This window comes from Anabas testudineus, chromosome 4 (genome assembly GCF_900324465.2).
Source record: "Anabas testudineus chromosome 4, fAnaTes1.2, whole genome shotgun sequence".
NCBI classification, from domain to species: domain Eukaryota; kingdom Metazoa; phylum Chordata; class Actinopteri; order Anabantiformes; family Anabantidae; genus Anabas; species Anabas testudineus.
This window is the reverse complement of record NC_046613.1, coordinates 13,270,316-13,297,036: the sequence shown is the minus strand read 5'-3', so window position 1 is coordinate 13,297,036 and position 26,721 is coordinate 13,270,316. Positions and strand designations below refer to the sequence as shown.

Here is a 26,721-nt window from a genome sequence, read left to right as displayed (position 1 = left end):
AGTTAAGAGCTTATTAATCTGTTCATTTTTTTTTTTTTTTTTTTTAAATCCTGAAACATCTGAACACATTTTCATTGGGAATCCCCAATTGTAATGCAATCAGTTGTTGTTCCTCAAAGGATTTTGCATGTGCTTTGGGGCGTCGCTGTCAAAACAGACTGATGAGAAGCAAAGTCAGTTAGCGTCAAATTATCAAGCTATCTGCTGGTATAGATAATTCATTACACATGCACAAAGCAAGCCAGAGCTTAGCAGAGTCGAGACACAAGTTCAACGTTTTTTGTTTGTTTTTTTTTCCTTTTTTTTTTTTTTTGGTAAAAATCATCAGTCACATAATCCCAAATTACAGTATTTTCTCACCAAGCAGTCAGAATGTTTCTCTCTACAGGTACACATAAAAACGATTAAAACAAAAGAAACAGAATTCATGTGTTTTTATTCTATGTCAGGAGGTGGAAATCCTCTTTAGTGATTGGTGGAGACACGCCGGTCAGTGGCGGTTCTGCCCAGAGGGGAGTGGGCTGGCTGGGAGGTGTCAGGTGGGCCGTTAGTCTGAGCAAGGCACTGTGGGTTGGAGGCCCTGTTAGCTTTGCCACCCCTGACGTGCTATGCTCCCATCCAACCGCTAGAGGGCAGTCCAAACCACATCACATTAGAGAGAGAGAGGGCGAGAGAGAGAGGATTCCTGATTATCTTAAAAAATTATAATAAAAAAAAATAAAAAGGTTGTTTGGGTTTTTGTAGTTGAAACCTTGTCCTTGGGCTTATCATCTCCGTTTTGCTTTTTGCAAGGATGCTGAGAACTTGCGCTTCAGTCAGAGTAGATAAAAAGTAGGTAGGTCGCTCTTTTTCCTCCTCATCCTCTTTATCCTCCAACCACAAAGCATCAGGCCGCCTCCCTGAGACGAAAAGTTACAATCTAGATTTCAAGTCTGTTAATAGTTCGTATGGCACACAGGATTGTCCCAGTCCAACTTGTTTTCCTTTGCAGAGAGGGGAGCGAGGTTCCTCCCCAGTTTAAAACTATTTAACCAGCCCAAACGCCAGTGTCCTGATCAGCCACAACAGACCCAATCCATGGCACTGACAGAAAATAAAGGTTATCTCTTGATATTCACAGTAGAAAAAATATACATACAAAACAACAAAAAATTCCCAACAGAGAAACAGACAAACCGACAACTGGAGGTGATGTGGGTTTTAAATGCTAACTGTTTTGACCACAACAAGATGGATCGACTGAGAAGATTAGGGCTTTCTGCTAGACAACAGGTTTAAAAAGTATGAGGGTCCATGGCTGAGCTTGGTTAGCCTTGCCAGCATGTAGATGGTCACAAATGCACACAAGACTTAGTTTTTTTTGTTGTTTTTTTTTTTTCTAACTAAACTTACTCCCCACCCCCCCCAGCCCAGAGGACTGGTGAATATAGGAAGAAAACACACACAATAAAGCTACACTGCTTCCTCCAGTGCCCGGGTGGAGCCTCGTGTGGGTACTTTTATAAGCTGTATTTATGATCAAAAGAATGGACTGTGCATAAAGCTAATTTACTGCCTGATGTTGCACATTCAATAAGTGCTAGGAGTAAATAACTAAGAGGGATAAGATTTGTATTTGTATATTGTAGTGAAAAAAAAAAAAGTATAACAGAAAAGGGCCAAGATATGACAGCCAGTGCTCCCACCAATAAGCACGTACTGCAGGAGTCTATGAAAGCTTCCTCTGGAGACGGGAAGAAGACAAAACTGAGAAAACTATTAAAAACATCACAGGGAAAAAGAAATTCATCAGTGGCGTTGGTAATGTATGCTAAAATTTATATTTGAAATGATGGGATACTGATTTAGTCTCTTTAGACCGATTCTTCCATATGCACTGAGGTAGACTCTGGCCAAACACAAAGACGACAGAAATTATTTACTTACTAGCGCTGCTGCTGCTGCTCACCACCAGCTTCTCCACCTGTACAACAACAAACCAGGCTTTCACATCGCTCAACTCTCAAGCACCTAAAAAATCCTCGACTAAAAAGCTAACTGTGTTCTTCTTACACAATGACAATGATCATAATAAAATAAATATCTGGTATTTCAAAGATATGGGCACCATCTTAATTAAAAATTGCATATGCGTGTGCACACCCCCACATGATAAGCAACCTAGGTCAAGGTGGAGACGAGAGCCATGTCCCACTGCCACTCTATGTACTTATTCTAACTGGGTTTTGCGTATGTAGTGTATCTACACCAGGGAATGAACACTCCAAGATGAACTCCACCATTTTGTGGAACTGGGATACAGCTAGACCACCATTTTTCTGTCACACAAATGATGGGTATCTGATTTTTTAATGTATCTTTTTATTCTGCTTTTATTTTTTAAACTATTTTACAGACTATTTACAAAGTACAAAAGCTCAAGATTGTAACTTCTCTGAATAATTTGCTAAAATCTACATCAACATCCTCCTCAGGTGCCTCTGAGTGCCAACAGCACAGACTCTGGCCAGACCACAGTGTCACCGCTAAAGCACTGGGTGAACTTTAATGTTTGAAGCTTACGCCGGCAACAAGCTGAAACGAAGACAAAAAGACTGCTCGGAAGAGTTTTCGAACAGCAAAGAACAAAGTTGTGGCCTGCAAACACAAATGTAGATGCAGCTTCCGTTTTGAAGTCTCTCCAAGCTCATAATAAAAAAGACTGAGAGGGCACAGAGCCCCGTGTGTGTTAGTGTGTTACACTAGCCAATATAACTAGCCTGCACGTGGCTCTGGGTTTGAGAAGGCACTGGTAAAATAAAGAGGCAGCTTCTTTGCTTTCTCGGACTCTGATTCTGTGGGTTTCTGTTGTTGACAGAAAGCTGCCAACACTTTGGCTATACTATAAGTGCTGAATGCTGTTTGGCTAGATTGGCAACCACACTGGTTTGTGTATCCAGAGAAGAAAAAAAAGATTATTTATATTCATCTGCTGTCACCTCCCATATAGAGTGAGAGGAGAGCATCTCCGGAGGATCTGCTGTGAAACGCTGATGGCTCAAGTGAATTAATGACCATAACAGTGAATAAAGGACCAACAATAAACTAACTTCTCTGTAGCTTTTCATAAGGGGAACAGTGAACAGGAATGTTTTTTTTATTCCTTAAAGGAGACGCAAACTTCAGAAAGATTTTACATATTTCTCTTCAAATTAATAATCAGGAAAATCTGTCAGCCAATGTAACAACAGATTATTAAGAAGGAAAATCAGGAAAAGTCTCTGATGTGTTCACTGACGGGGTGTGGTGACGGTATCAGCTTTGCCAGCGGGCAGGCAAAACAGCGGAGACGAGGGAACAAGTAGTTCCACCTAAATCCTGGAAAAGCAGGGCTGAATGAAATCGCTGCTGCAAACAGTGTCCTGACTGCCTAACTGCATGCGATAGCACAGAGAATAATAGGATTAAAAACCACTCACACTCCCTCACTTTCTCTCTCTCTCACACAGACAAACACTGTGAGAGTCACAGAGAGAGGCTGCCTCCCTCTCTCCACTACCTGCTGTGGACTCAATACAGTTGGAACTTTCCATATTTCTCTCCAGCTCTCTACCACAAAACGTGGAAATTTCCACCGGCTTGACTTTGAGCAGTCAGAGTTCAGCAGCCAATAGACTGAGGAGGGGAGGAGAGAGAGTGCAGGAGGCGTGTGGCGTAGAGAAACCCCAACAGAACGACAACGAGGGGGGACTATAAGTGTGTGAATTTGATAAAACCTCTCATCCTATACTGAGCTCCTGAACTGTGTCAGATCTCAGGTCAGATGGAAGTGAATGCTACTGCTTTATGAGGGCTTTTAGCGCTAGACATAGCGCAGATAAAAACAGATAACAGATAAAAAAAAAAAAAAAGAAAATCATCCACTTGACCTACATTTAACTGAGAGCTCGCGTTAATTCCCTACCTTGCCCTGATCCAAAGCAGCACAGCACACCTGAAAAAGCCATTACTATTACGGTAACACAAGGAAGTACAATCACTAAGCCAGGACAAGCTCTCCTCACATTCTGTAAGCGCACAGACAGTTAACAGAGACTCTGACTATCAGCACAAACACGGGAAAGACATAATCAACCTGAACAAGAACATACACACCTCCACCCCAGCATGAACTGACCAGAGGAAGACAGCAGACATGGAGACAAACGCACATCAGAGGCGCCACGAAACACCTCAATCCCCTTTTATATAAAGCTTTTTTTCTGGTTATCCCCCTTTTTTTTTCATTTTTTTTTCATTGCTGTAGTAAAATTGTCTCCAAATATTGACAGCTCTCAGTAAGAATGAGGTTTATAAAAAAAATGACGCAGTGAGTTGACAATATCTTGGGGTTTTTAACGCATTCCCATCCAGATGGACAGAGGCCTAAGATACAGAGAGCACTGATGGTAGATTAGTGTGATTTCTGGGAGTATGAAAAAAAAAAAAGAAGAAAAAAACAAAACTGGCAAAACAACATATTAGCAAAGCTTCTGGTGAAAAATCTTACAAATATGAACTATTTACAAAAACATCAATATGTCATATATTATATATAAAATATTGGTAAAGAAATACCAATATTCCATATACACTATATAATATATATATATATTTCTATACCCACTAAAATATATCAAAGCAGCAGCTATTGGTCAGTCTGAGGAACTCTTTTGTCCAAATCTTAACTGTTTAAATATCCTTCAGCCATATAGTGAGGACACAGAAATAAAACTGGGAAAGAGAGTAGAGAGAAAAAGAACGATAAAAGCAAAATAAATTAAAACTTTTCACCAAACACCCAATGAATCTGTGTGTAGTTTGGATTTCTGCAGAAAAATGAACTAAAAACTACACTACAAGAAAAGTTTTCTCTAGGAATAGGTGTTTTGTTCAAGGATCAAATCTTTGCAAATCCCACCGTTCCAAAATGATCAAGTCAATGTTCAAAAGGAAATAAGTATAAGCGCTGATAGACACTTCTCTTTGTTTATAGGCCACATATAAAAAGGCCACTATCTGAGTAAAAAGATTTTACTTAGAGGAAAAAAAACAAAAAACAAAGCACAAACATGTGAAATGTAGATTTGGTGGGGAGAAAGGGAGGGACAAGTCTTGAGGAAGTTGAGCATAAGCAGCCTTCTTGGTTGTCTAAGGTTTGTTGTGTTCACAGTTTATTTCTCTGTTTCCATCACCATGAGTCCTGGAAACGTGGCAATAGTGAAAAACAATAGGTAGGTAATATGGTAATAGTAAGTCCAATGGGTTGTGGAGGAAGTTTAAAAAATGTTACACCATGTTTGCAACCCTTCAGTTGCCCGTGTTTGGCAGCCATTAGGAAGCAAAAGAATGGTCCTGAGATCTGTGTCTTTTTTTTGAAGGGCTTCTACAAGAATAAGAAAATCATTAGAAAATGACAAGAGGAACATGAAGGATACAGAAAAAAATGAGTAGAAGACAAAAGGGGTGGTAAAGACTGGGATTAAATTAGTTCTTTAAGGAAACAGGAAATGTTAGGAAGGACTGGATCTGGGCAACGATAAAATCCGTCCGTTTTTCTTGCCACCGTTCATGTGTGTGTAGGGGACATGCTCCTCATAGTTCCCCCTGAGGGCCACAGAGGGCCCGCTGTCCCTGCCTAAGCTCTCTTCCCTCTGCAAGTATGAAGACGGGTCAAGGGGTATGCTCTCCATGTTGTCCAGGTCCAGGTCAAACTCCTCTGTCTCAGGGACTTTGTTCTCCTCACTGTAGAAGAAGGAAACCTCCTGGAAAGATGGGTGCAGGTCTTCCCGCAGCATCTCAATGATCTCGTGGAACGTCGGCCGCATCTTGGGGTTGTACTGCCAGCACATCTGCATCAGGTTGTGCCTGGGAACGGGAAAAAGGGAAATATATAAATACTAAACATAAAGAAACATTTAAACAGAAGTGATATAAATGGCCATGTGGAAGACAGTAGACCGCTTGCTGGTTTAAAATACATACAAGTTAAAAGCAGGACACCAACTACTCAAGACACATTTTGTCATATTTTGTCCAGATAAATTGATGTATTTACTCACATCCTCTCAGGGCAGTTCTCTGGCCGGTCCAGGTAACCTCCATCCATGACGAACTTAAGAACCTGTTCGTTGGATAAACCCTGGTAAGGCTGCTCCGCTAATGTACTGATCTCCCACAACACAACACCAAATGACCTATAAAAACACATGCGCAAGAAAATGTCATCAGACACACCAGCAAAGTGATCAGGTCTACAGAAACTGCACTATAACTGCTGAGGTGGGACCTACCAGCAGTCAGAGTGGGCAGTGAAGACTCCATCCTTCAGAGACTCTGGAGCCATCCACCTGACAGGAAGTAGGCCCTTGCCTCCTTTACGGTAGTAGTCAGTCTCATAGATGTCTCGCGTCATACCAAAGTCTACAAAGGACAGAAAGAGGGCTCAACCCACCTTCTTTGTACTTGACTTGGTAAAATGTATTGCTGTTCATAAACACACTGTAACAACTGATGCAGTTCAACAATAACACAGAACAAACTAACATAAACAAAACAAACACACGCTACAGTACCTCCAATCTTGACAGTGAAGTCCTCTGCCACCATGCAGTTCCTTGCTGCCAGATCTCTATGGACAAACTTCTTGGCGTTGAGGTAGGCCATGCCGTCTGCGATTTCTGCAGCCATCTGGATCATCTCCTTCAGTGTAGGTGGGGGACGGCCTGATGGGTTATTCTACAATACAAACACACAAAAATACATTTACACAGATAGTCAGTGATGTGAGGACTTATCAGAATTAAGGGTCCTTTATCTGGAATGGCTATGTCCACTGAGGCTGATGAATTTTGGGGACACATGCCTCAGAATCTGGCCTGAGACTGCGCAGGTAGCTCTTCAGGTCACCATGGGTCATCAACTCCATCACTACCAGGGTGGGCTGACCTTTTGACACCACTCCTAGCAGACGTACCTACACAGAGAAAAATACCTGTCACAAACATGCAAACTGAACAATGCTGACAGATTAGAATTAAGTATGTCCTATATAACCAGAATCACCAAGCTGGCCTAAACAAAGTTGTACTTCAAGCTAGAAAGCCTTACACAGGATTCTATACCACAGTATATCTTCATTCACAGCCTTTAGGATGTGTATTGCAGTATTTTACTTCAATGTAGGTAAGTTAATCTAAATTCCTCCATCAATGAGAAACATTCCTGCGGTTAAGCAGGCAAAAGACTAGACGACACATTCATAAATCTTTACCACTATGTCAATTCTCACTCACTCTTGGGAAAATAATATAGATTTCTCCCCACAACTTAACCTCCAGCTGACAGCTGTGCATATGTCAATTTAATTAGAATTAAGTATGGTATTTAATAAAATACTCCTGACTATTAAGTGGAATCGTTTGTTTTGGGAGTCAAACTGTTTGTCAGTATGGCAGCGTCAAGCCTGTGAATCACATGTTCATGCTGGTTTCAATTGTATGACTGAATGCTGCACTATAATGCAACTTATGAGTTTACAGATGCTGCTCCAGTCTTATAGTAATAAAGTTGGAATAAGAAACAGTTAGAAAAGCATTTTTTGCAAAGTGTGTCATACCACATGGTGACAACTGAAGGCCTTCATCACAGAGGCTTCATTTAGGAACTCAATCCTCTCCCGCAGGCTGGCCGACTCATTGACCGTCTTGACAGCTACGCGTGTCTCTGGGTCTCCTTTGACAATGTCCTTGGCAATTCCCTCGTACACCATGCCAAAAGATCCCTGACCCAGCTCTCTGAGGAGATTGATCTTTTCCCGGGGCACCTCCCATTCATCAGGAACGTACACTACATAAAAATAGACACAAGTTACTATTGCGAATAAATTAGCCTCTAACAAAACTCCATGAATCAGTATCTATATTATTCTAACACTGGTTTCACATTGACTTTGACTAATTTGCAGAGAAAGCACAGCATGTGTATTTTTTAATGTTAGCAATTTTGTTACGATGCTTTTCTTACCATCATTGGCGCTGATGTACTCAGGGTTGGACGAGGCTATAAGAGGTCCTGTTGGGCCTTCAGTTTGCCTTTAACACAAACACAGAAAACATCTGAGCCACTGAAAAGCTGTGTGGCCTCTGTGTAGAGTGTGCGGAAGGGATGACATCAAATCAACTGTGTTTTGTTTATAGTAGCTTATCACTAGAGCAAATCACATGATTAGAAATGACGCTTTATCTTTATAACCCTGGTTTCCTGAAGGAAAGGAGTAGAAAACAACAGAAAGCTGGTTTTTAAACTTTAAACTCTGATGTTGTGCTGGGCAGATCGACTTAAAGGGAACCTCCCTTTGCTCGATGTGGATACTCCAGACTATTACCTGCTGTGTCCGCACAAGAGCTCACTTATCGCTGACTTTGTACTAAGGGGGTCGAAGGATAAAGACCAGGTAATCTCCGAGCTGAAGAATTCTGACGTTTTGTTTCTCACATACAACTCAACCAGGAAAATTCTGGACATGATCAGTGTTTCGGTGCAAGTGTGAAAGCAGCTTCAATCTTACCTCTTCTTCAAAATCCAAAATATTCCACCTCCCACAAACAGCAGCAGGATGAAGCAGATGACTGGACCCGTTACAATCCAAATTAAACCAGGATCCGCTGTAATAAACATAGAAGTCACAGGTCAGTTAACTGAGGTATTGCATAGTATGAAAGCAAAGTCGGATCTGTTGTTGGGAATAAGAATGAGTAATAGCGATGATTAAATATCAAACACAGGGTGAATGAATGCATTCAGAAATAAGACATCAACTTCTCTTGTACATATTTTTTTTCTGAAGCCTACAAAGGGTACAGTTTTTAAATGAATACAATGTTGGACCTCACCCGCTCAAATTTACATACAGTCAATGTCAACAGTGTGTAAGCAATTTATGAAATTTCAGGTGGTCAATAATACATATGAATTGAGTTAAGTCATAGACATAGACATCAGCCTTACGATTGGGCATGAAGAAGTACATGGTTTCTGTAAAAGAACCATTTCCTGCCAGGGAGGTGGCGCGGACCCTCACACTGTAGTTTCCAGGATGCAAAAGCGAAAGCTTTGTGCCATTTGACTTGATGTAAGCTGGTCGTGACACGCAAGCTGTGTGAACCTACAATTTAAAAAAACAACCCTTCATTTAGAGGACTCACAAGAAATAATAACAAGTGCTAATATTAGGGAACAAACATTATTCTACCAAAATGGGAAATAAATAAATAAATAAGTACACTGTACAACATAATAAGACAAGTAAAGATAAAGAACTATAACATAAAATGAGACTAAGACACAAGTTGGTTGCCCCGATACATGCTAGGAGGGATCTCCAAGAAGCTAACACAGGATTTTGCAACTCATAGCTACTAATCTTAGATGGACTCCAAATGACTGCTTCACCATTTGTCCTTCACCAACAATTTAATTTAACCCAGAAAAAAAGTGACAATTTGGTAAAATTAAAAAAGGCATGTACGCCAGTTGCCAGTTCAAATGTAAGATAATTCACCTTATGTTTAGTCTCATTGTTTGTCACCACTGTGCAATACACCAAATAATCAAGCTAAACGTCTGATGCACTAAATATCTATATAATAAATCCAATTAATTTAGTTTCAGCAACAGAGTGCATTTTCAGTGTGGTGCAGTGCACTGGAGATGTCGTCTGACATGCCAGTCCATCCCTGCTACTGCATTCTAGTCTTCCTTCCTGCCTCTGTCACTATGGTAACAGAGCTGCTACTGGCTCCTAGGTTCAGTCAGTGCAGCACTGAATAGCAATGAGAGCTGAATTCACACATGTACAGTGAGTAAACAACAACAAACACACACTCACAGCGTCTAAGATAAGCAATTATTCACAAAACCACATACAAATAATAATGCAGACATGCATCAAAAAACAAATGTGTCCTTTGTTCCTCTCTCTATATAAACTACTGACAGAATTTAAGTGTATATATCACATATTTCCTCCTTTTGCTACCCCCTATTTCCAGATCACTCTTTATTCTGTTGTTTCTCATCTATGTCCACGTTTCCCTTTAAGCCCTGTATTTCTCCTTCCTCCAGATCAGGACCACATCTGCTGGCTTTTTCTCCTCCCTCACTTCAGTCTGCTTTAGTTTTAAAAAACATAAACTGACTTTTTCTGTATTCTCACTCTCTTAAAGTTTGGTAATATGTGATAATAGTGATACTGACCTCTGTTTCTCCAACCCTCCTGTAAAACACCTCATACAGGATGATGAGGCCGTTAGGAGAGGGCGGTGCATTCCATTTAATCAAAACATAGGGAGGCTCAGCTGTTACTATCTCATGGGTCACAGGGCCTGGGATGTCATCTGCTTTCTCTGTAAGTACCAGTCAAAAAGAGCAACTGTAGATCTATCCAATAAACTAGCGATTGAGCATATATACATGTGAGACAGGTATTTGTCCTTACCCTCTGGCATGGTTCGGGCACTGACATAAGTGGCCATGCTGCAGCGTTTGAGGTCTGTCGGATGGTTGCAGGCCATGATCTCTATCTTGTAACTTGTAAAATGGTGCAGGTTGGAGATGACCGTTGACTCTTTTGAGAGCACCTTCAGCTCCACCTGTGCAGGAAAGACGAGCATCAATTATTTACTAATACACTTACACATATTTACTAATCGATCCGCCTTACACTGTGTTCATGTCAAGTTAATTTCACATTTATTATGCACTTTCGAGTGATGATTTCCAACAAAAAGAAAGATGTATTTAAAAAGAACAACAATGATTTAATTTTTAAGATGACACATTTAACTGCACCATGAAGTGTGTATGGTATAAAACATGATTGAGACCTTAGATCCCTCCTCCTCCTCCCTGCCTTTATCTTTAGGGGTGGCAGTGCTGGAGCCGAATGCCAGACTGGGTGCTGTGGTCAGAAAGTGAGGAGTTTGGGTAGCGTTTGCAACTCCCACTGAACGTCGCCGACGTGATGGTCTAAAGAAACAGAAAAACAGATAAAGCAGTTGGCTAGTGTTTGGTAAAAGAAACACCTTTTTGTAGACTGTGCACACAGTGTTATAACGTAAAATGATTGTAATAATAAATTACAGGCTTTGACACAATAATTTCACCTCTGAGTTATCCAGTCATGGCAGTATGTTAGAACGATAGTGATAAGAAAGTGAGAAGCATTTCACATAAATTAGACTCAGCAGATTGCAGGAAAAGCAGCAGTGTGGAGGAGGCCAACGAAAACCTCTACTCACACTAACCTTTCCAGTGTGTAGCAAGTCTGAGTGCATGACATTTATCCACAAATACCAAGTGCTGCTCTGGTGAAAGCTACCGACCCTCTCCACTGGGTGGTGCCAATGAGCAAGTCCACTTTCTTCTTAGGGGGAATGTAAGCTCAGCGCTTGGCAGGCCAAATAAAGACATGTAAGTACATATTGTTTTTAACTTTTCTTTATTAAAAAAATTGCTAGTGTGTTAAATGTGTTTCTCCAGGTTGCTGCAGTGAAGCCTTTCGGGAAGTATATGAAAGAATGTAGAACCAATACAGAGTTCTTGGAGTACATCCAAGCATGGAGCTAACCTTGGCCGATTCAGTGACATAGGGTCAAAATACAACACGGATACTTTAGTGTTTGTGTGTTCAAATGGTAGTCTGCATGACTGCATCCAGGACTGGCATGAATGATAATGGGCACTCTAATCACTCCCCCTTAAGGGGGTGAAGGGAGAGACTGCAGGTGTTTGTGTGTGTGTCAGAGACGAAGGCTGGGGTACTGGGGCCCAAACATTCGGCTCCTCCTACCCTCAGTGGTGCCCACTAAAGGCAAGGCTCTACATAAACCACATACACAGATGGATGAGACTGAGTTGGCCCTGAGCCATTTTGAGATGCACATCATGGCACATCTAGTTTGAGTAAGGCCAGAAAGAGGAACTAACAAATTAAGAAGCTTTTCATTGTGGTAAATGTAGAGAGCTTTGAATGTTTTTTAAATTCAATAAAAGATGTAAACTGCTGTGTAGAAGTACACTTATTGTGGCTACTGTGAAAATAAGTGAAAGTTGGTTGTTACTTGTTTAAACTGTTGAATGATAGATGAGAATGTTAATATTGTCAGTTACTTCATATTTTTATGATCTGTTTTTATTCCTTTTTTATCTATGCTATTGACAGCTGCTACTTTCAAGCCTGCGCTTGTGGAGGAACCATGGATGGTGTTCAGATGTGTAGTGATGAACTATAACATTTAGTTATAACCTAGGTAACCTGTACCTGCTCTCGAACACTTCATTGTGGAGGTAGTTCTCAAAGGTCTTGCGGTACTCTATCTCCTCCTGCTCCTTCTTTAGCTGGTTGTCCGTCTTGGGACAGGCACAGCACCGGCCACCTGATGTTGGCTCATCTGTGTGGTTCCACTTCTGCTCGTCCTCGCTGTCCAGGTGGGTCGGGGTACGAGACGGCAGCTTCATTCCTGGGCAGGAGAAATAGGTGAGGAGGGAAAGGCAGACAAACTAATATGAAGTGAACAGCATGTGATTTGTTTACAAACTATTTCCTGGAAAAACTCAAAAGGGAACACTAACCTTGTAGGCAGTAGTCAAACTTGTAGAGGTCGCTGTCTTCAAGCTGCTTACGACAGATGACCCGGTAGTGAGTGATGTTGCCATTGGGACTGGTGGGAGGCTTCCACTTCAGGATGATCTGAGAGGAGGAGTTGGAGGAGGAAATGGGGTCCAGAGGCACTGAGGGCTCTGAGAGTGACAGAGACAACAGTCAGGACTGCAGTGGTATTGTAGTGTCTACCACACAGAGTCTACAACAGGTGTGTTAACAGCCACCCGAGTATATGACTTTTCTTTTGCTCATATAGGCAAAGCTGTCATGTAGGCAAAGCTTCTGTATGAGGCAAGAGGTAGCACTGAGAACAATGTGTGTTTCTGATTTTTCACAAACTCAAGTGAGAGTTTATTTACTCCACAGGATACCTTTAAGCTAAGATAGTAAAAAGTCCAAATTTGTGATTCAGTATATCCATCTTCATCATCAGCACATTTTAAAGTCAGATAGATGAATTGAAGTCGTGTAACTCACTAGAGGCGTTTGTGCGGACATAGATGATCTCGCTCTTGGCTCCATGAACTTGGTGCTCGTCAGATGAAGACAGCTGAGTTTTGACCATGATTGCGTACTGGGTCCATGGCTTCAGTGGTCGGATCAGGTGCCCAGGATCCTCGGGCTTCTTGCCGTCCGTGGATCGGGATGGAGGATCAACATCAGCGATCGCCCAGCTATTAGAGCCACACGCATCCTGCCCATCGAACTCTGTCACATTCCTATATGGTCTGAAGGACACAGAAAAATACCGACCTGGTTAAATAACTGAGACAAGCAGACTCCATCATAGACCCTAGACAGGGATTCTAGGTGTAAATAAATTGTGAGTCACTGGTTTTCCAAATCTACTACTATATTCTCGTCTTTATTCAGCATTTCCTGATATTAAGTGACTACTGATACAGTTTACCAGCTTCCTCATGGGAGTAAGATCATCAGAAGATATGTGTGTGTCATCCACATGTTAACAACAGAATAATCTCAGCATTTTTGTCTGATACGTACGCTTCTTTGTAGAGAACCATAAATCCCAGCAGGTCTCTGAAGTCTAAGGGCCAAAAGGGTTCCCACTTCAACATAATCATGTTTGATGTGGTCTTGATCACGGTGAATTTCAGCAGCTTGGTCTCACCTGAGGAACGAAAACAGATGATACCTCAACACATGACTTTGGTAAATGAGGATTTAATAAAAAAAAATTATTCTGGTTATTCTGGTTATCTTACATGAGGCTTGGTCCCCATTGTTGCGCACAGCTATGTTATTCTTTTGGTTGCGGTCTTTGGTTCCTGTTACCTCCTCCATCTTTCTGATTTCAGACATGCACAGTTTGGAGTTGTAGTGGAAGAACATACGACCATGCTGGATGGTCAAGTTGTGCTTAGACCAGTCCCACAGCTCACGCAGGTTCTGGTTGTCCAGGGCATAGAAAGCGTAATCGCTGAGAGAAAAAAGGAAAACAGATATGGAAATTAAACACAGTGTTTAATTATTTAAACGCATATGACTTAAGAACAGAGAAACAATGACTTACTCTGTCTCAAGATGCTCCCCTCTGATGATGCGTAGTTTGCGAAGAAAGGAGAGGGACACCAGGGCGTAGGCTCTGCGAACAGTCAGGTAGCCTGTGATCTCCTCAAGCTGACCCAAACTAGCCTCCAACTCTGCAGCTATGTTATCTGCAAGGACAAAGACAATTAGTCCTATAGAATGGCACAAAGCGATGACCAGGTGGCTGTATGGCGGTGATAATATGCACAAATTTGAATGAAGAAGCAGAAAGACAAACTGAATAACTTCAGCTCCTGATTAAGAGAGAAACTGTTCTAGAAACCTTAGTGATGAAGGAACACAGGAGACAGAGACAGTGAGAGAGCCTATACAGTAGGTCCAGCAGGTGGTGCGGTGTAGTAGTACTCACTTCCTCCTCGAATCTTGATGATCAAGTTGCCATGGAGAACAGTGCAGCCTCTCAAAGCCTGGGCTGAAGTTACCGAGTCGATAGTCTTATTTCCAACACACAGTTTAGGACACAGGCCTGCACATGGCGAACAGGTCAACCTGCACACACAGAGACATGCACACAGATAAGTACCTAGCACATAAACACAACATCAACATCCTATTATTATTATTATAAACAAGCAAGAATATTAAATACACTTCATTAAAATTGGATGATTGTGGTGATACAATCCAAAGCTACAAAACATGTCAGCTTGTAATGTTCAACCAATAACATGAATTACACTACATGCAAATACAGCGATGATGGAATGGCATAGGGTTGAATGTTATGATGCAGGTATCTTCAGTAAAGTCCTCACATGGTGTTAGGTTGGAACTTCTGTTTCCAATTCAAATTTTTGTTACTCACTGAAATCTATTCAGATCTTTATGTGCAAGCGACTACATACCTGGATTTATTGAGCTTGTGAGGTTTAGTTCTGTTCCCTGCCTTTTCTATAAATGATAAATGAGTTATAAAAATGCTCAATAAAAGCCTATAAGTCCTTTATTTAAGTTTTTCAAGTGGCAGCAAGATGTGTAAAATTTGTTCCTAAAAAACAAACTTGCTTCCATCAACAATCCCCAGGCTTTTAGGAGTAAAACTAGATGACACAAAACCATCCGCATCCGAGTCTTTTCCTTTGTATAAGCACACGAATACACATCACAAACAACAAAAACAATGTGAGTGAAATACCAGCTGCAGTTCCCAACAGGCATTCCTCTGTTTTGCTCTCTCTCAGTTCTGTGAGTGGCTCCTCTCCCTGCAAACATGTGCTTATGCACGTAATCACATACACACACATACCCTGAGCACTGAGGCCCTGATAGTGCTGCCTTTCAGGAAATTCATTCACAAAAGGCAGGCCTTGTCTCGCGAGCAGCCGGGTACATGCAACACCCAACACTTCATTCACAAATGAGCATTTTTTAAGCCCTCTCAAAAGAACATAATCCCTCTCTTTAATTCCACTTGCAGCCTTGACATCCCTAACCACAAAGATCTGCCTTATACAAAAACTAAATGCAGTATTTTTGGTTGCAGATGGGTTTAATTTCATCCTATCATTAAGCTCATCAGCAAAACAAATCCCTTATTAAATAATTTATTCATGTTTCTGTTTAGTTTTGTTGGCAAAAAGACACCACATGATACCATTCTGATAACAGAACAAAAATGGTCATTATAAGATTATTTAATACATCTATGCTGCAAAGTCAAGAAATCGTTTCAGAAAGCAAAGGTGGAATAACAATATTTATCCACCATCCAACATGTTAAAGTAAGATTTCTTTTAAAAACTTGACAATAACGAGTGCTTATCCATAGCTTACCACCAGGGTTTCCTTTTTCTGTGGCTCATCCCAATGCAACAAGTTTGCTTTTTACACAACACTTCGGCAATATTTGTGCTATTGACTAAATGGAATATATATTTTTAAGTTGTGTCTTTTGTCAAAGAGGGACTAACCTGTCTTGGTAGAGCACTGAGTAAAAGTTAGTTATTATTATTATTATTATATTACAATTGTTATTGTATCATTCTTTAGTAAAGGATTCAAATAGATGCAAATTTCGATCTACATTCAGACTGAATGATTGTATAGATGGCAAACCCTCAACATACAGCTCCTAACACCACTCAAGCACCAGAGTTTATTTGAGGGGATGCTTTAATGTGAGGTGACCTTGCAATTGGGTCATTTGATTCTCAAGCCTAGCTAAAGTTGACATCATAAAGACAATGACATCAAACACACACAGTCTTAACAGGCACTGTTTTAATGCAGCCCTGGTGCTTTGGGAACAATTAACAAAGGATGCTGTTGTTCAATGTGGTATCCATGCAAGGTCTGCATTAGTAAACCCACCTTGTTTCAAGTCTACTGTTTGTTTATGCAACTCTTATTTAGGACACACACACACACACACACACACACACACACACACACACACACACACACACACACACACACACACAAAGCACCCTACTCGGCCATCCTGTAGACACCATTTACCAGAGAGAAATGCAACACTGAATCCCAAGGGTGCTGTTTTGATCCCTGTCTACCTTTTCCTGTACACCCCGAAACAGCCAAACATCCCATTACACACCTGTCCTTTCCTAGTTTCCATCTTTCCGAGCCCTTCATAATTTACACCAATCAGAAGCCAAATCATTGTTTCCCCTCTCTGACCTCTGAGTGAGTGGAAACCTACTGTAAGGATCTCTCAAACACAACAGTGAGAAGAATAACTCAATGCTATTCTGTCTCTCTCTCGCTCTCTCTCTCTTTTCTCCGACATGGAAAATTGTATATTCAGCTTCTCAAAATTAACGCTCCAGTTGCAGTTTAGAAAGAGAAAATGTTTTGCGCCGTCACACAGGCAGACTGGCTGGGTCCAACAGCAGCTCTTAAAGACACAGTGTTGGTTTGTCCAGCTGAACTCTGTGACTCTGGCTCCAGGTCTGCTAGAACCATCTTGAACAGAGGCCGCAGCTGACGCTCTGGTTTGGATTTGGTCTTAGTTTTGGTTTCAGGTCTGCCAGAAACAGACCAAAGGCAACTGAAGACAGGGTACATTCTAAAAGTACCTCAAACATCTTTTAATGTTAAATTGTAAAAAACATCTTGAACTGTTTCCTGACTGGATCATTTCTATGGTCATATCAAACCCAAAAGAATTACAGGACTTGTTCTTATTTTGACAGTTCCTAAATAGTTTAGGCACTGCTGTAAACATACTAATAACTTTACATACTAAATATTTACACTGCTATTAGAGATGCTCACATTTGCGTAATACTACTGAAGGACATTAAAAGGAGGTAGGATTTTACTATCAAACAGATTATTAGCATCATAGAAAAACCATCATGCAAACCTTTGGGTCTCCATCTCTCTTTACCCTTTGCACATTTTCATTTTGTGTGTGTGTGTGTGTGTGTGTCTCCGTGTGCTGATTTATATGATGTGTGTCGTCTGACTGTCTGGGCGTGTGTGCTTCTGTCTGGGTGCAGCTTCTGCCAGACTAAGCCTCTCTGATGACGCTCTTGCTATAACCAAACCATAGCAGCAAAGCACGCACACACAGACAGAGGCCCTGATGTTGTAACTGCAACAGAATCCCAATGGAAAAGAAAAGTCTTGAACACATCTACATTATGCACAAGCACACACATACACAAAGATGCCATTCTACCTTATACTCAGGATACACGAGGCAAGACTTCAAGTAATGTTCGTTTCTGTCTAGGCTCCTGATAATCCCTGCAGGCTGGCAGCATGGAAGCAAAAGTCAAGTAAATCTCTCTCTTACACTCACATACACAAGATGCATCTCAGGAAAACCATCTTGGGTCTAAACGTCCTTACAATTTCTGCTGGCAGCACTAGAAGTTCTGTGCATCTGAGTGTGTTTTATTTACCAAATAAATATATCCACACAATATACACCTCTCTCAAACCGGACACGGTGTACAGCCTGCACCTGGATAAGGCAACCCAATTTACTGGGAACAAGCTAATGTAGTCAGAAACACGTTCTGCACACATCAACACTCATGCATGCACGCACACACAAATATATACAAAGGTGTACCAGAAACACACAAACACCATCAATCATTCAGCCACCTGTGGTTTCAAGCAACGCAGATCCCACCTGCTCTTAACAGAAAAAACCCACTCTGCCCCCTCCCCACCCCCTTTCTCCACAAACATTTTCACATCTTTATCTGAAACGATAAAAAAATGTATGTGACTTGGCTTGTGATAATGTTTATTAAATTAAAATTGGACTGGCAGCTTTTGCGGTAGCTGTTTTGTTAAGATTGGTGCACCTAGCCACAAACATACGTCTTCCTTGCCCAAACTGATGCAGTGTTTTGAAAGCATGCAAACAAGAGCAGTTTCAAAACAAATACATGTTTTCCTCATTTAGCAATAGTGCTGGTGCTAAATGAGGAATACAGTGATACTCCTCTAGCCCTACTTTACTACAAGAAAATATGCTAAATAAGGTCATGCCCTCGCTTGTTGCACATGTAGACATAGCTGTGAGCTTAACAGGACCAGTGTAGGTCTAGACAGTTTTTTGAGGTTGGTTTTACCATTCAGGGCACTTGGCAGACACTTTTATCCAGGGACATTTACATCAAGATAAGAGGTTCAGTATGCTTAAGGACAAACAGCCTCTTACAGGGATTTGGACCTTTGATTTTTCACAGTGTCAGGGACACCATCTTTAAATATATAAACAGGATATTCTCTATTAATAGGCAGTTATAGCCAGTTTTTATTACTAATTACTATTATTTCATACAAATCAACCTCATGTGAACTGTTGACCCAGACTAAGTCAACATGTCCCAGACGGACCGAGGTTGAGCTCAGGTTACTAATAAATAATGCTTTCAATACTTTCAGCCACAGTATTTCACTCCAGTGCATCCTTCTAGACTGTTTCCAAAATATTACACTCAAGAATGATTAGAAATGTTACTCCATGCTGACAAAAGGGTTTGTTATGTGCAACACAAAACCATCAAAAAGATTACACATACATAAACCTTTTGTTTGTTTAATGTTTGTTTGGTTTTGATGGATGGATGGATAAATAAGGAAAAATGTGAACGTGTATATCCTTTCCTTAACAGACATTAGTTGACTAGTATATTTATTTTGATTTTTTTCTTATACTGTTGTCTGTTCTCAATGCTTGACAATAAAGATTAAGAAATATGAAATTATTGCACAAACAGTCTCTGCTACGTGTGCATATAATCGTGTGAATATGTGACAAGCTGTTCTATTTAATTGTGCTTGCAGGAATATACAAAGTGTATGAACTGAATTTATGTAATATAATAAAACAGTTTGAAATCATAATAATGTGGTTTCTCTCATGGGGCTTAATACAAAATAAAGACCCTGAAAGCCTTTACAATATTAACTCACTGCATTTGATCCAACATTTTTTACAACAGAATTAGAATTATGGCTAAAAAAAAAAGCATAAAATACAGAACACTTGCAGTATTTACACTGTCTGCAATGTCTCTGTTAAGTTAACTGCCATGTTTCTACATAGTTTGTTCTCATCATCCTGGTTGCTTCTCCAGAGAGGACTGAAGACTTTCCATAGTGAAAAAATACATTACTATGTGTTTCATCATCTTTCAAATATTCTAGTGTGACAACAATCGTCCAAGGCACAGTGGGGCGATTTGTTGTGGGTGACATTGCATCTGTGATCATATAATGATCGGCCACCATCAATAACAGCAGCGGTGGCATTAAAGATGTATGTATGTATGTATGTATGTGTGTGTGTGTGTGTGTGTGTGTGTGTGTGTGTGTGTGTGTGTGTGTGTGTGTGTGAGAGAGAGAGAAAGAGACACTCAGACATACATAGTGGAATTTACAGTGGTGTATCCAGAAGGGCACTCTGGAATACAGGCCCCGTTGTGGATGACATATTCATAGCAGCCTGAATCTCGATCCTGGTTCAATTTCTTTGTCTGCTTACACTGGTTGTGGAGTTCCTGGATTTAAAAATGAGAACAACACATATAAAACAGGTACATTTTCAATAGTGCACAAGTAAAGTATATATACATTTGAGCAAAATAAGTCTGACTTAACAATTAGTTATTACAAACCTGGCAGAAAGAGAAGCTGACGCAGCGCCAGCCCCTGAAGACATAGTATCCAGGAGGGCACTTCTCTACACAGGTGTTCCCGTGTTGGAGGTTCCTGCAGGCCACACAGCTACTCACATTACCTGGTTCAGAACAGCCGCCCAGGCACTGTTCATGGCAGCACTGGCCCTGGAGGCTACACGCACCATGCTTACAATTGTCCAAGCACACTGAGGAGAAGAAGAAGAAAAGAGAAAGAAAGCAGGTGGTTATTACCAAATGTTCATGAAAACTGTGTTTGTGACCACTCATGGCTTAGGTGGTTTTTGGAGAACAGTGGAAGGGCAGTGGAACTTATGCAAGTTACAAATACCTTACAAACAAAAATAAAATAAAAACAAAATACCAGGCAGGGATTTTCTCTCTGTTGTCCTAGCTTGCATTTAATGGCTCACAAAACATTAAATCAAAAAATGGACCACACAGAGAAAAATAAGTCTGACCCTGTATTCAAAATGGTTATCAAGTGCTCGGTGGCTCGGGTCTGAGAGAAGCATGGACTCCACATGCATGTCTGGAGTGTACGTGCACACACAGACATAGCTGCATGTTCTATAAACAGGTGTTCTCAGCTGGGCCTCGAGAGTAATTTGGTGCAAAGCAAAGTTCTATCAACAAGCTGAATATAGACTATAACTGAATGACATCCCCTCTGTTAGGTCGTTATTGCTTAAGAAGTAGGGCTGGACCCCAACAGCCTGACAGTATGATTGGATTAGGAATCAGGCCTAACGTGCGTCCTCCATGGATCTAAAAAACTGTTACTGCCTAGTGTGAACCAGTAGAAAATAATTACATTGCACCTTTACTTTATTACTAATCACACATACTGACTGGGTGCAAACCATATAGGGCTTAATAGTAAGTCATAAGTTGGATTGATTTCAATCAATCAATCAATCAATCAATCAATCAGTAATAACTTTTCTGTCCCTAAGGGTGAAACGTTTTTGAAGCAGTACAATAACACAAGACACATAAAAAAAACATAATAGAGATTCCATAAAGGAAAAACACTTACACTTTCATCATTTTATTAGTGAATGAAAAGATCTGTTAGTTCTGCTTAGGGGCTGCCTAAAAAGAGCCTGAAAGCAACACAGGGAACTCTGAATGCTGACAGACAGGATGGACTGCACGTTGTTCAGTAGCTCCTTTTTATGGAGGTCATGCAGGCTGCTTAATAAAGTGCTTTTACTACCAAATATAACCATCCTAGTAAATTACCTTTTTTAAACGGAGAAAGCCAAAACAACAACAAAAAAGGTAAGGATACTTTTAATAAAACAGATAAATATTTAGGCCGTAACTGACCTGTGACCATCCATGACCCTGTGTGTTAATCACAGTGTCACAACATGTTTCTCACTAGACCTTCAGCTTTTATAACATGTGCTAACTGAACCTCAAAGCATGAGGGTAAGTAGCAGATTGAGGTCAGATCATTTACACTTCTATGATTATTTGACGCTGCTTTGGGTAACTAACAGGTGAATATTTACTGTAAAGACTCTGCATTAGGGAGCAATTTGGTTAGCATCCATTATATATATATTCACATAAAAAGCTACAATCTGACAAATAAAGCACAATCACACTACTTTAGCAGCTACCAAATCAGAAGAAACACTTTGGAGCAAAGCATCATGCTGAAAAGTGCAAAGGGGGTTAAGTATGCCAGCTTTTGTGAGATGCCACCTCGGCGAGGGCATCACATGAGCTCTCACCGCCAAGGATACAGCTAGGACACCCCCCCTGCATTGGAAAGTTGCCCATTGTGGTGCCTGAGTACAATCGGAGAGGACAGACGTGGTTGTGATATGGTGAACGAAGAGGTGGGATAATACAGTTAAAAATAAAACAATGACAAACTAGACAGTGGGCAAAGAGAAATATTACTATTAAAGGGGATCATCTAATTTTCTGCTGTAGTTCATGCAGAGGGTGCTCGACTGCATTTTCTTCTCTTGCTAGAAAACTCACCACTGCACATAGTTTTCTTGGACCCACTGAGAAAAATGCATAGCTCTTCACCAGCCCTCCCCCTCTCATATGTCTGCTCTGTGTGTACATGCTGTGACCATGGCATTACGTAACAGAGCAGGGAGGGCTGAGACACCTCCCCAATCCAGTTCCAGTCGAGGATCCATGCCAGAGTGCCGCTCCAGCCCCAGATCCACCCTCAACTTCAGCCAATGTGTTTGCTGGCTGGGGGAGGCAGCCATTCAATGGCTCTTCCATGTTGGGGAGGAGAGACATCCAGGGTTAACCCTGGCCTTGCCAGGGCAGACAGGGGGCAGACTAAGGTGCCAACCTGACATGGAGGAAAGATGAATCTACCGTTGCTGCTTATATTTTGAATTACAATCATCTTAAGACTGGAACAAAGCCAAAACAAAGACAGGTGCAGCTTTACATTAAATCCATTCCACACGCGGGCATAACCCACGGTTGTTTACATCCCCCTGCTGTATTAACAGAAAACTAGAGTAAATCTATGCACTACCCTGCTATTTTATTTTGCCTGTCGATAGTTTTTTTATGCTTCCAGGGTTTAAGTACCCTTATCCTCTACTGTTTTTCTTTTTTTTTATGTTTTTTATCTGATCCCAGCACAGTGTCTCAGCAGGGAGCACTACAGTAGAATAACACCACTACTGCAGCAGTATTATTCCCCATTCTGCTCATGCTACACAAGCTAGCTGCTATGCCAAACACACTCCAGTCAGTTCACTCATTCATTCATTGCCTTCTCTTCCACTGTGCTCGTCTCTATCCCTCCTCTCCACCACAGCCTCACTCTGCCCTGCACCACTATCTATCTCTCTATCTGCCTGCCTGCCTTTCTAGGCCACTCAGCCCCTCCCACTTTCATTCATACAACGCCTTGTTTTGTTTTCATGTTGTCTGGATGGGGAGGATAGAGAGAAGGAGGCATGGATAGAGGGATGATTTCAAGAAAGGGAGGAAGAGGCGGTAGCATCCTGGAAAGCTTATCTCTAATTAATTTAAACACACACGCATGTAAACCTCACTGCGTCATTCAATAATTTGCTTGCAGCTTCCCTGCTTATACACACAGAGTTCCTGTAAGGGTTTTAAATGCAAAGCCTGATCAAAGGTGTGCTGTGTTTACCTTTCATTTAGCCATGGCAGTAAAGAGCCCTAGCTGCTCAATCCCCAGGGAAAGAGCATGGGAGAAGCATGGCAGCCAATAGCGTGCAGCCACACACGGCAACACTTCCTGCTCTTAACACATAAAACCTCCCCTTTAATTGGCAGTGTTGTCTACAGGCAAAGTGCTGGGAACAATAACAAACACATTTTTACCCCAGAGCCATTTACTCAAGAGAACACATACACGCACACACGCTTATGCAGCCTCTCACACACAGAGAGAGACACACACACACACACACACACACCGTTGTTGGATTCACGTTTACTATATTTGGCCACGGTGGGAGTCCTAAGCTTCAAAAGCTTTGCTATAAATGCTTCAAGTGATCTGATGTAAGACATTCACCCTGAGAGAGTAGAGGAGAGAGACAGGGGGAGGAGAAAGAGTGTAAACAAAAACACACTGATTGCTGGGAGGGAGCGAGTGATACTGTCATCAGAAGCGGCAATATACATGCAATCTGGCTGGATAGTGTAGTGGTAACATCGTCGCCCCCCATGTGGGAGACCGTGGTTCCAATCCCAGCTGCTGCTCCTTAGGCAAGACCTCCTTCCTCTTACTCTGCCTTGTAAGTTGTCCTGTACCTGTTAAGTTTGTTTTTTAAAATAAAAGCATCTCCGAAATGACTAAATGTAAATGCAATTGAGCACGCACACAAATACAAACACACACACTAAGGCAAAGGTTTGTTTGTGTTCACTGCAATGGCCAAACAAAGGCTAATAGAGGAGGGAGCGGATGACAGAGAGGGGGATGGAGAAAAGATAACAGAAGAGTAAAAGTGAGTGAAGTAAAAGGTTGGGTGGCAGCCATTTCCAGCAGCTCTTCTCTGTGTGTTGTTTTTGTTTGTTTTGTTGAGTTTGTCGTCTTTGTCCAGCTCGTGTTGTGTGCTTTTCTGGGGTGATGGGCAGAAATGACTAGGACCTTTCTGATCTCGTGCTTTTCTGAGAGGACTTTTGGTGACCTTGTCAGAAAGGCACACGTTATGATGGATACAGCATTGTTTGAATATGGCAACAGCTAGCCTGCTATCAGCTACTAGCTATTAGCGCTGCTGCCACCTGACATCTTAGTCTCCATTGCTTCCAGCAAACTCAAGTAACCTGGATAAACTCAGACTGATCTGCCTAATTTTTCAACTTAAAAGTGCACATCAATTTAGTGTCTCATCTTCTATTTGTATATTATTATTACATTACTGATCTACTCTGTATTTTACTATATTTTAGACTTATTCTAGATTAGTTCTGTGACGTGAATTTGCCCTTCAGGGGATTAATAAAGTGTTATCTATCTAATCTAATGAAGAGGAGAAAAAGAGTAATAATAATATGGACTCTTATATCATTATATAAGAGTTTTATTGGCTTAGATCCAACGTCCCTCACAGGTCAAATATGTCCCAGCAGGATGAACTTCTAAACCTTTTATTAGTGATCATGTCGGCTGATGCCTGTATTCAAAAAACAGCTCTTTGTCCTTACTATAAGCCATAAATCTTGTTTTAGCCTAAAGTCTGTATGTTAGAATTTGTGCCATAAATTGCACCATTAGGTGGGAATGACAGGGCATAGTTGTTTAAAGTAAATATACTGTGTTTGTGTTGTTATGAGTACCTTTGGAAAGAACAATGAGACAGTTTTCATTAGAATTAAATGGCAACTTTGAGGAGTTGATTTGGCGTGTTAACCAGCCTGAGTGGTAACTCTGTAAGGTTGATTTTCTATCATTGTGTCATATAATCTTTTGCTAGTTTACACAAATATCCTTTATGTTTCATAGATGTGCACATTTTGGTCAGCATAATATGGTGCTACCTTGTGGCCTTTTAAAAGTATGTGATGAATTTCACTAATCATCTACTGGAAGACAATAACACACTTAATGTGTCTTGGAAATAAAAATATTTGTATTCTTATTTCATAAGCTATTCTAAATATGTGTTGTACCTGTATCCTGTATTAAAGGACGGTAAGAGCAGTAATACCCTTCCTTTCCCTCTGCACCAGCCACTCCCTCTCGGGGTTATTGACACATAGATAAAGAGCAGCCATTATGCAAGCAACTTTCCAGACACAGGAACCTGAGAGGCGTCTGTGCATTTACTCGTGTACTTGCAAATATCAAAATATTTCAGTGCCTTTACAAAGCTGTGAAGGGCCACAGGAAACCAAAGACAAAATCCTAAACCCAACACATTATGCACATCACCCACTTGAGGCCTGTAGGTATGTGCAGTGGGTTATGTTTATAAATCTGTACATAAATGCAGATCGCATGATATCGCCCTCGCATATCCAGTTAGACTCTAGAATAAATCACAACAATACATTTAGGCTGTAAATTTAAACCACAGTTTGCTGAGAGCAAGACTGGGACACATGATAAAAGCACCTTTTAAATGAAATCTTGGGAACTGTTGACAGTCAGTATATAGTTAATATACAGTCAGGAATCAACAGTATAAAGTATCGCCACATCTTCCGTTTTATCAGCATCATTTGAAATCCTGTGGAGCTGTCACCAAGACAATGACAACCACGATACTCTGCAGTGTATCTTTATGAAGAGTCTGACTCACACACTGAAGCTTCAATCTAAAACTGTAAATGTTTGGACAAGATTTATGTATGTCCACAGTGTCTAATGCAGACCAGTTTTGTGTTCACAGATCTCTGAATGACCCACGCACTCTTCACTCAGTAATGAGATTGGGTGGTTTAACATAGCAAGATGTTTACTGCTCTGTTTCATGTTTCTCTTACAACATTATTGTTAGTGATGCTGTTGCTAATCTTGTATGTTTAAGAAATCATTTGGACTCTTTGTCTATCAAACAGTGTAAAACATTATGGTCACAGACTCTGTTTTCCTCAAATATGGTGACGAGAAGCTAGAGGAGAAACAGAGAAACTGTCACTGGAGCGATGCGATGTACAGTTAAAACAACTGCAGTAGCTGGTCTCACAATGAAATGTCACCAAAATTTCACACACCTTCCCCTAACACCCGACGCTGCCTCAGGTGTTTTACACAGACATTAGGCTGACCTTGCCTCACCTCTGACACTACCTACAGAAGCAGCTTAAAGGAGGGTCAGCACAGACTTCCCACCCTAGTACCTTTAATACAGCACAATGAGG

General features: G+C 41.0%; 1 protein-coding gene across 1 annotated transcript in view; it reads right to left on the bottom strand.

Annotated features, from left to right (window-relative positions):
- Positions 1-24: 24 nt before the first annotated feature.
- Positions 25-26,721, bottom strand: part of insrb (insulin receptor b) — a 68,490-nt gene continuing 41,793 nt past the window's right edge. Inside the window, exons 3-23 of the mRNA XM_026343071.1 lie at positions 20,359-20,567; positions 20,108-20,241; positions 14,604-14,743; positions 14,217-14,361; positions 13,909-14,123; positions 13,688-13,814; positions 13,160-13,410; positions 12,652-12,819; positions 12,341-12,539; positions 10,905-11,046; positions 10,517-10,670; positions 10,276-10,424; positions 9,028-9,184; positions 8,588-8,684; positions 8,044-8,111; positions 7,637-7,866; positions 6,884-6,994; positions 6,594-6,756; positions 6,312-6,441; positions 6,081-6,215; positions 25-5,886 (exon numbers count right to left, since the gene is read on the bottom strand). Coding sequence (XP_026198856.1) covers positions 5,532-5,886; positions 6,081-6,215; positions 6,312-6,441; positions 6,594-6,756; positions 6,884-6,994; positions 7,637-7,866; positions 8,044-8,111; positions 8,588-8,684; positions 9,028-9,184; positions 10,276-10,424; positions 10,517-10,670; positions 10,905-11,046; positions 12,341-12,539; positions 12,652-12,819; positions 13,160-13,410; positions 13,688-13,814; positions 13,909-14,123; positions 14,217-14,361; positions 14,604-14,743; positions 20,108-20,241; positions 20,359-20,567 — 3,479 coding nt within the window. The 3' untranslated portion in view covers positions 25-5,531. The remainder of the gene's footprint in view (positions 5,887-6,080; positions 6,216-6,311; positions 6,442-6,593; positions 6,757-6,883; positions 6,995-7,636; positions 7,867-8,043; positions 8,112-8,587; positions 8,685-9,027; positions 9,185-10,275; positions 10,425-10,516; positions 10,671-10,904; positions 11,047-12,340; positions 12,540-12,651; positions 12,820-13,159; positions 13,411-13,687; positions 13,815-13,908; positions 14,124-14,216; positions 14,362-14,603; positions 14,744-20,107; positions 20,242-20,358; positions 20,568-26,721) is intronic.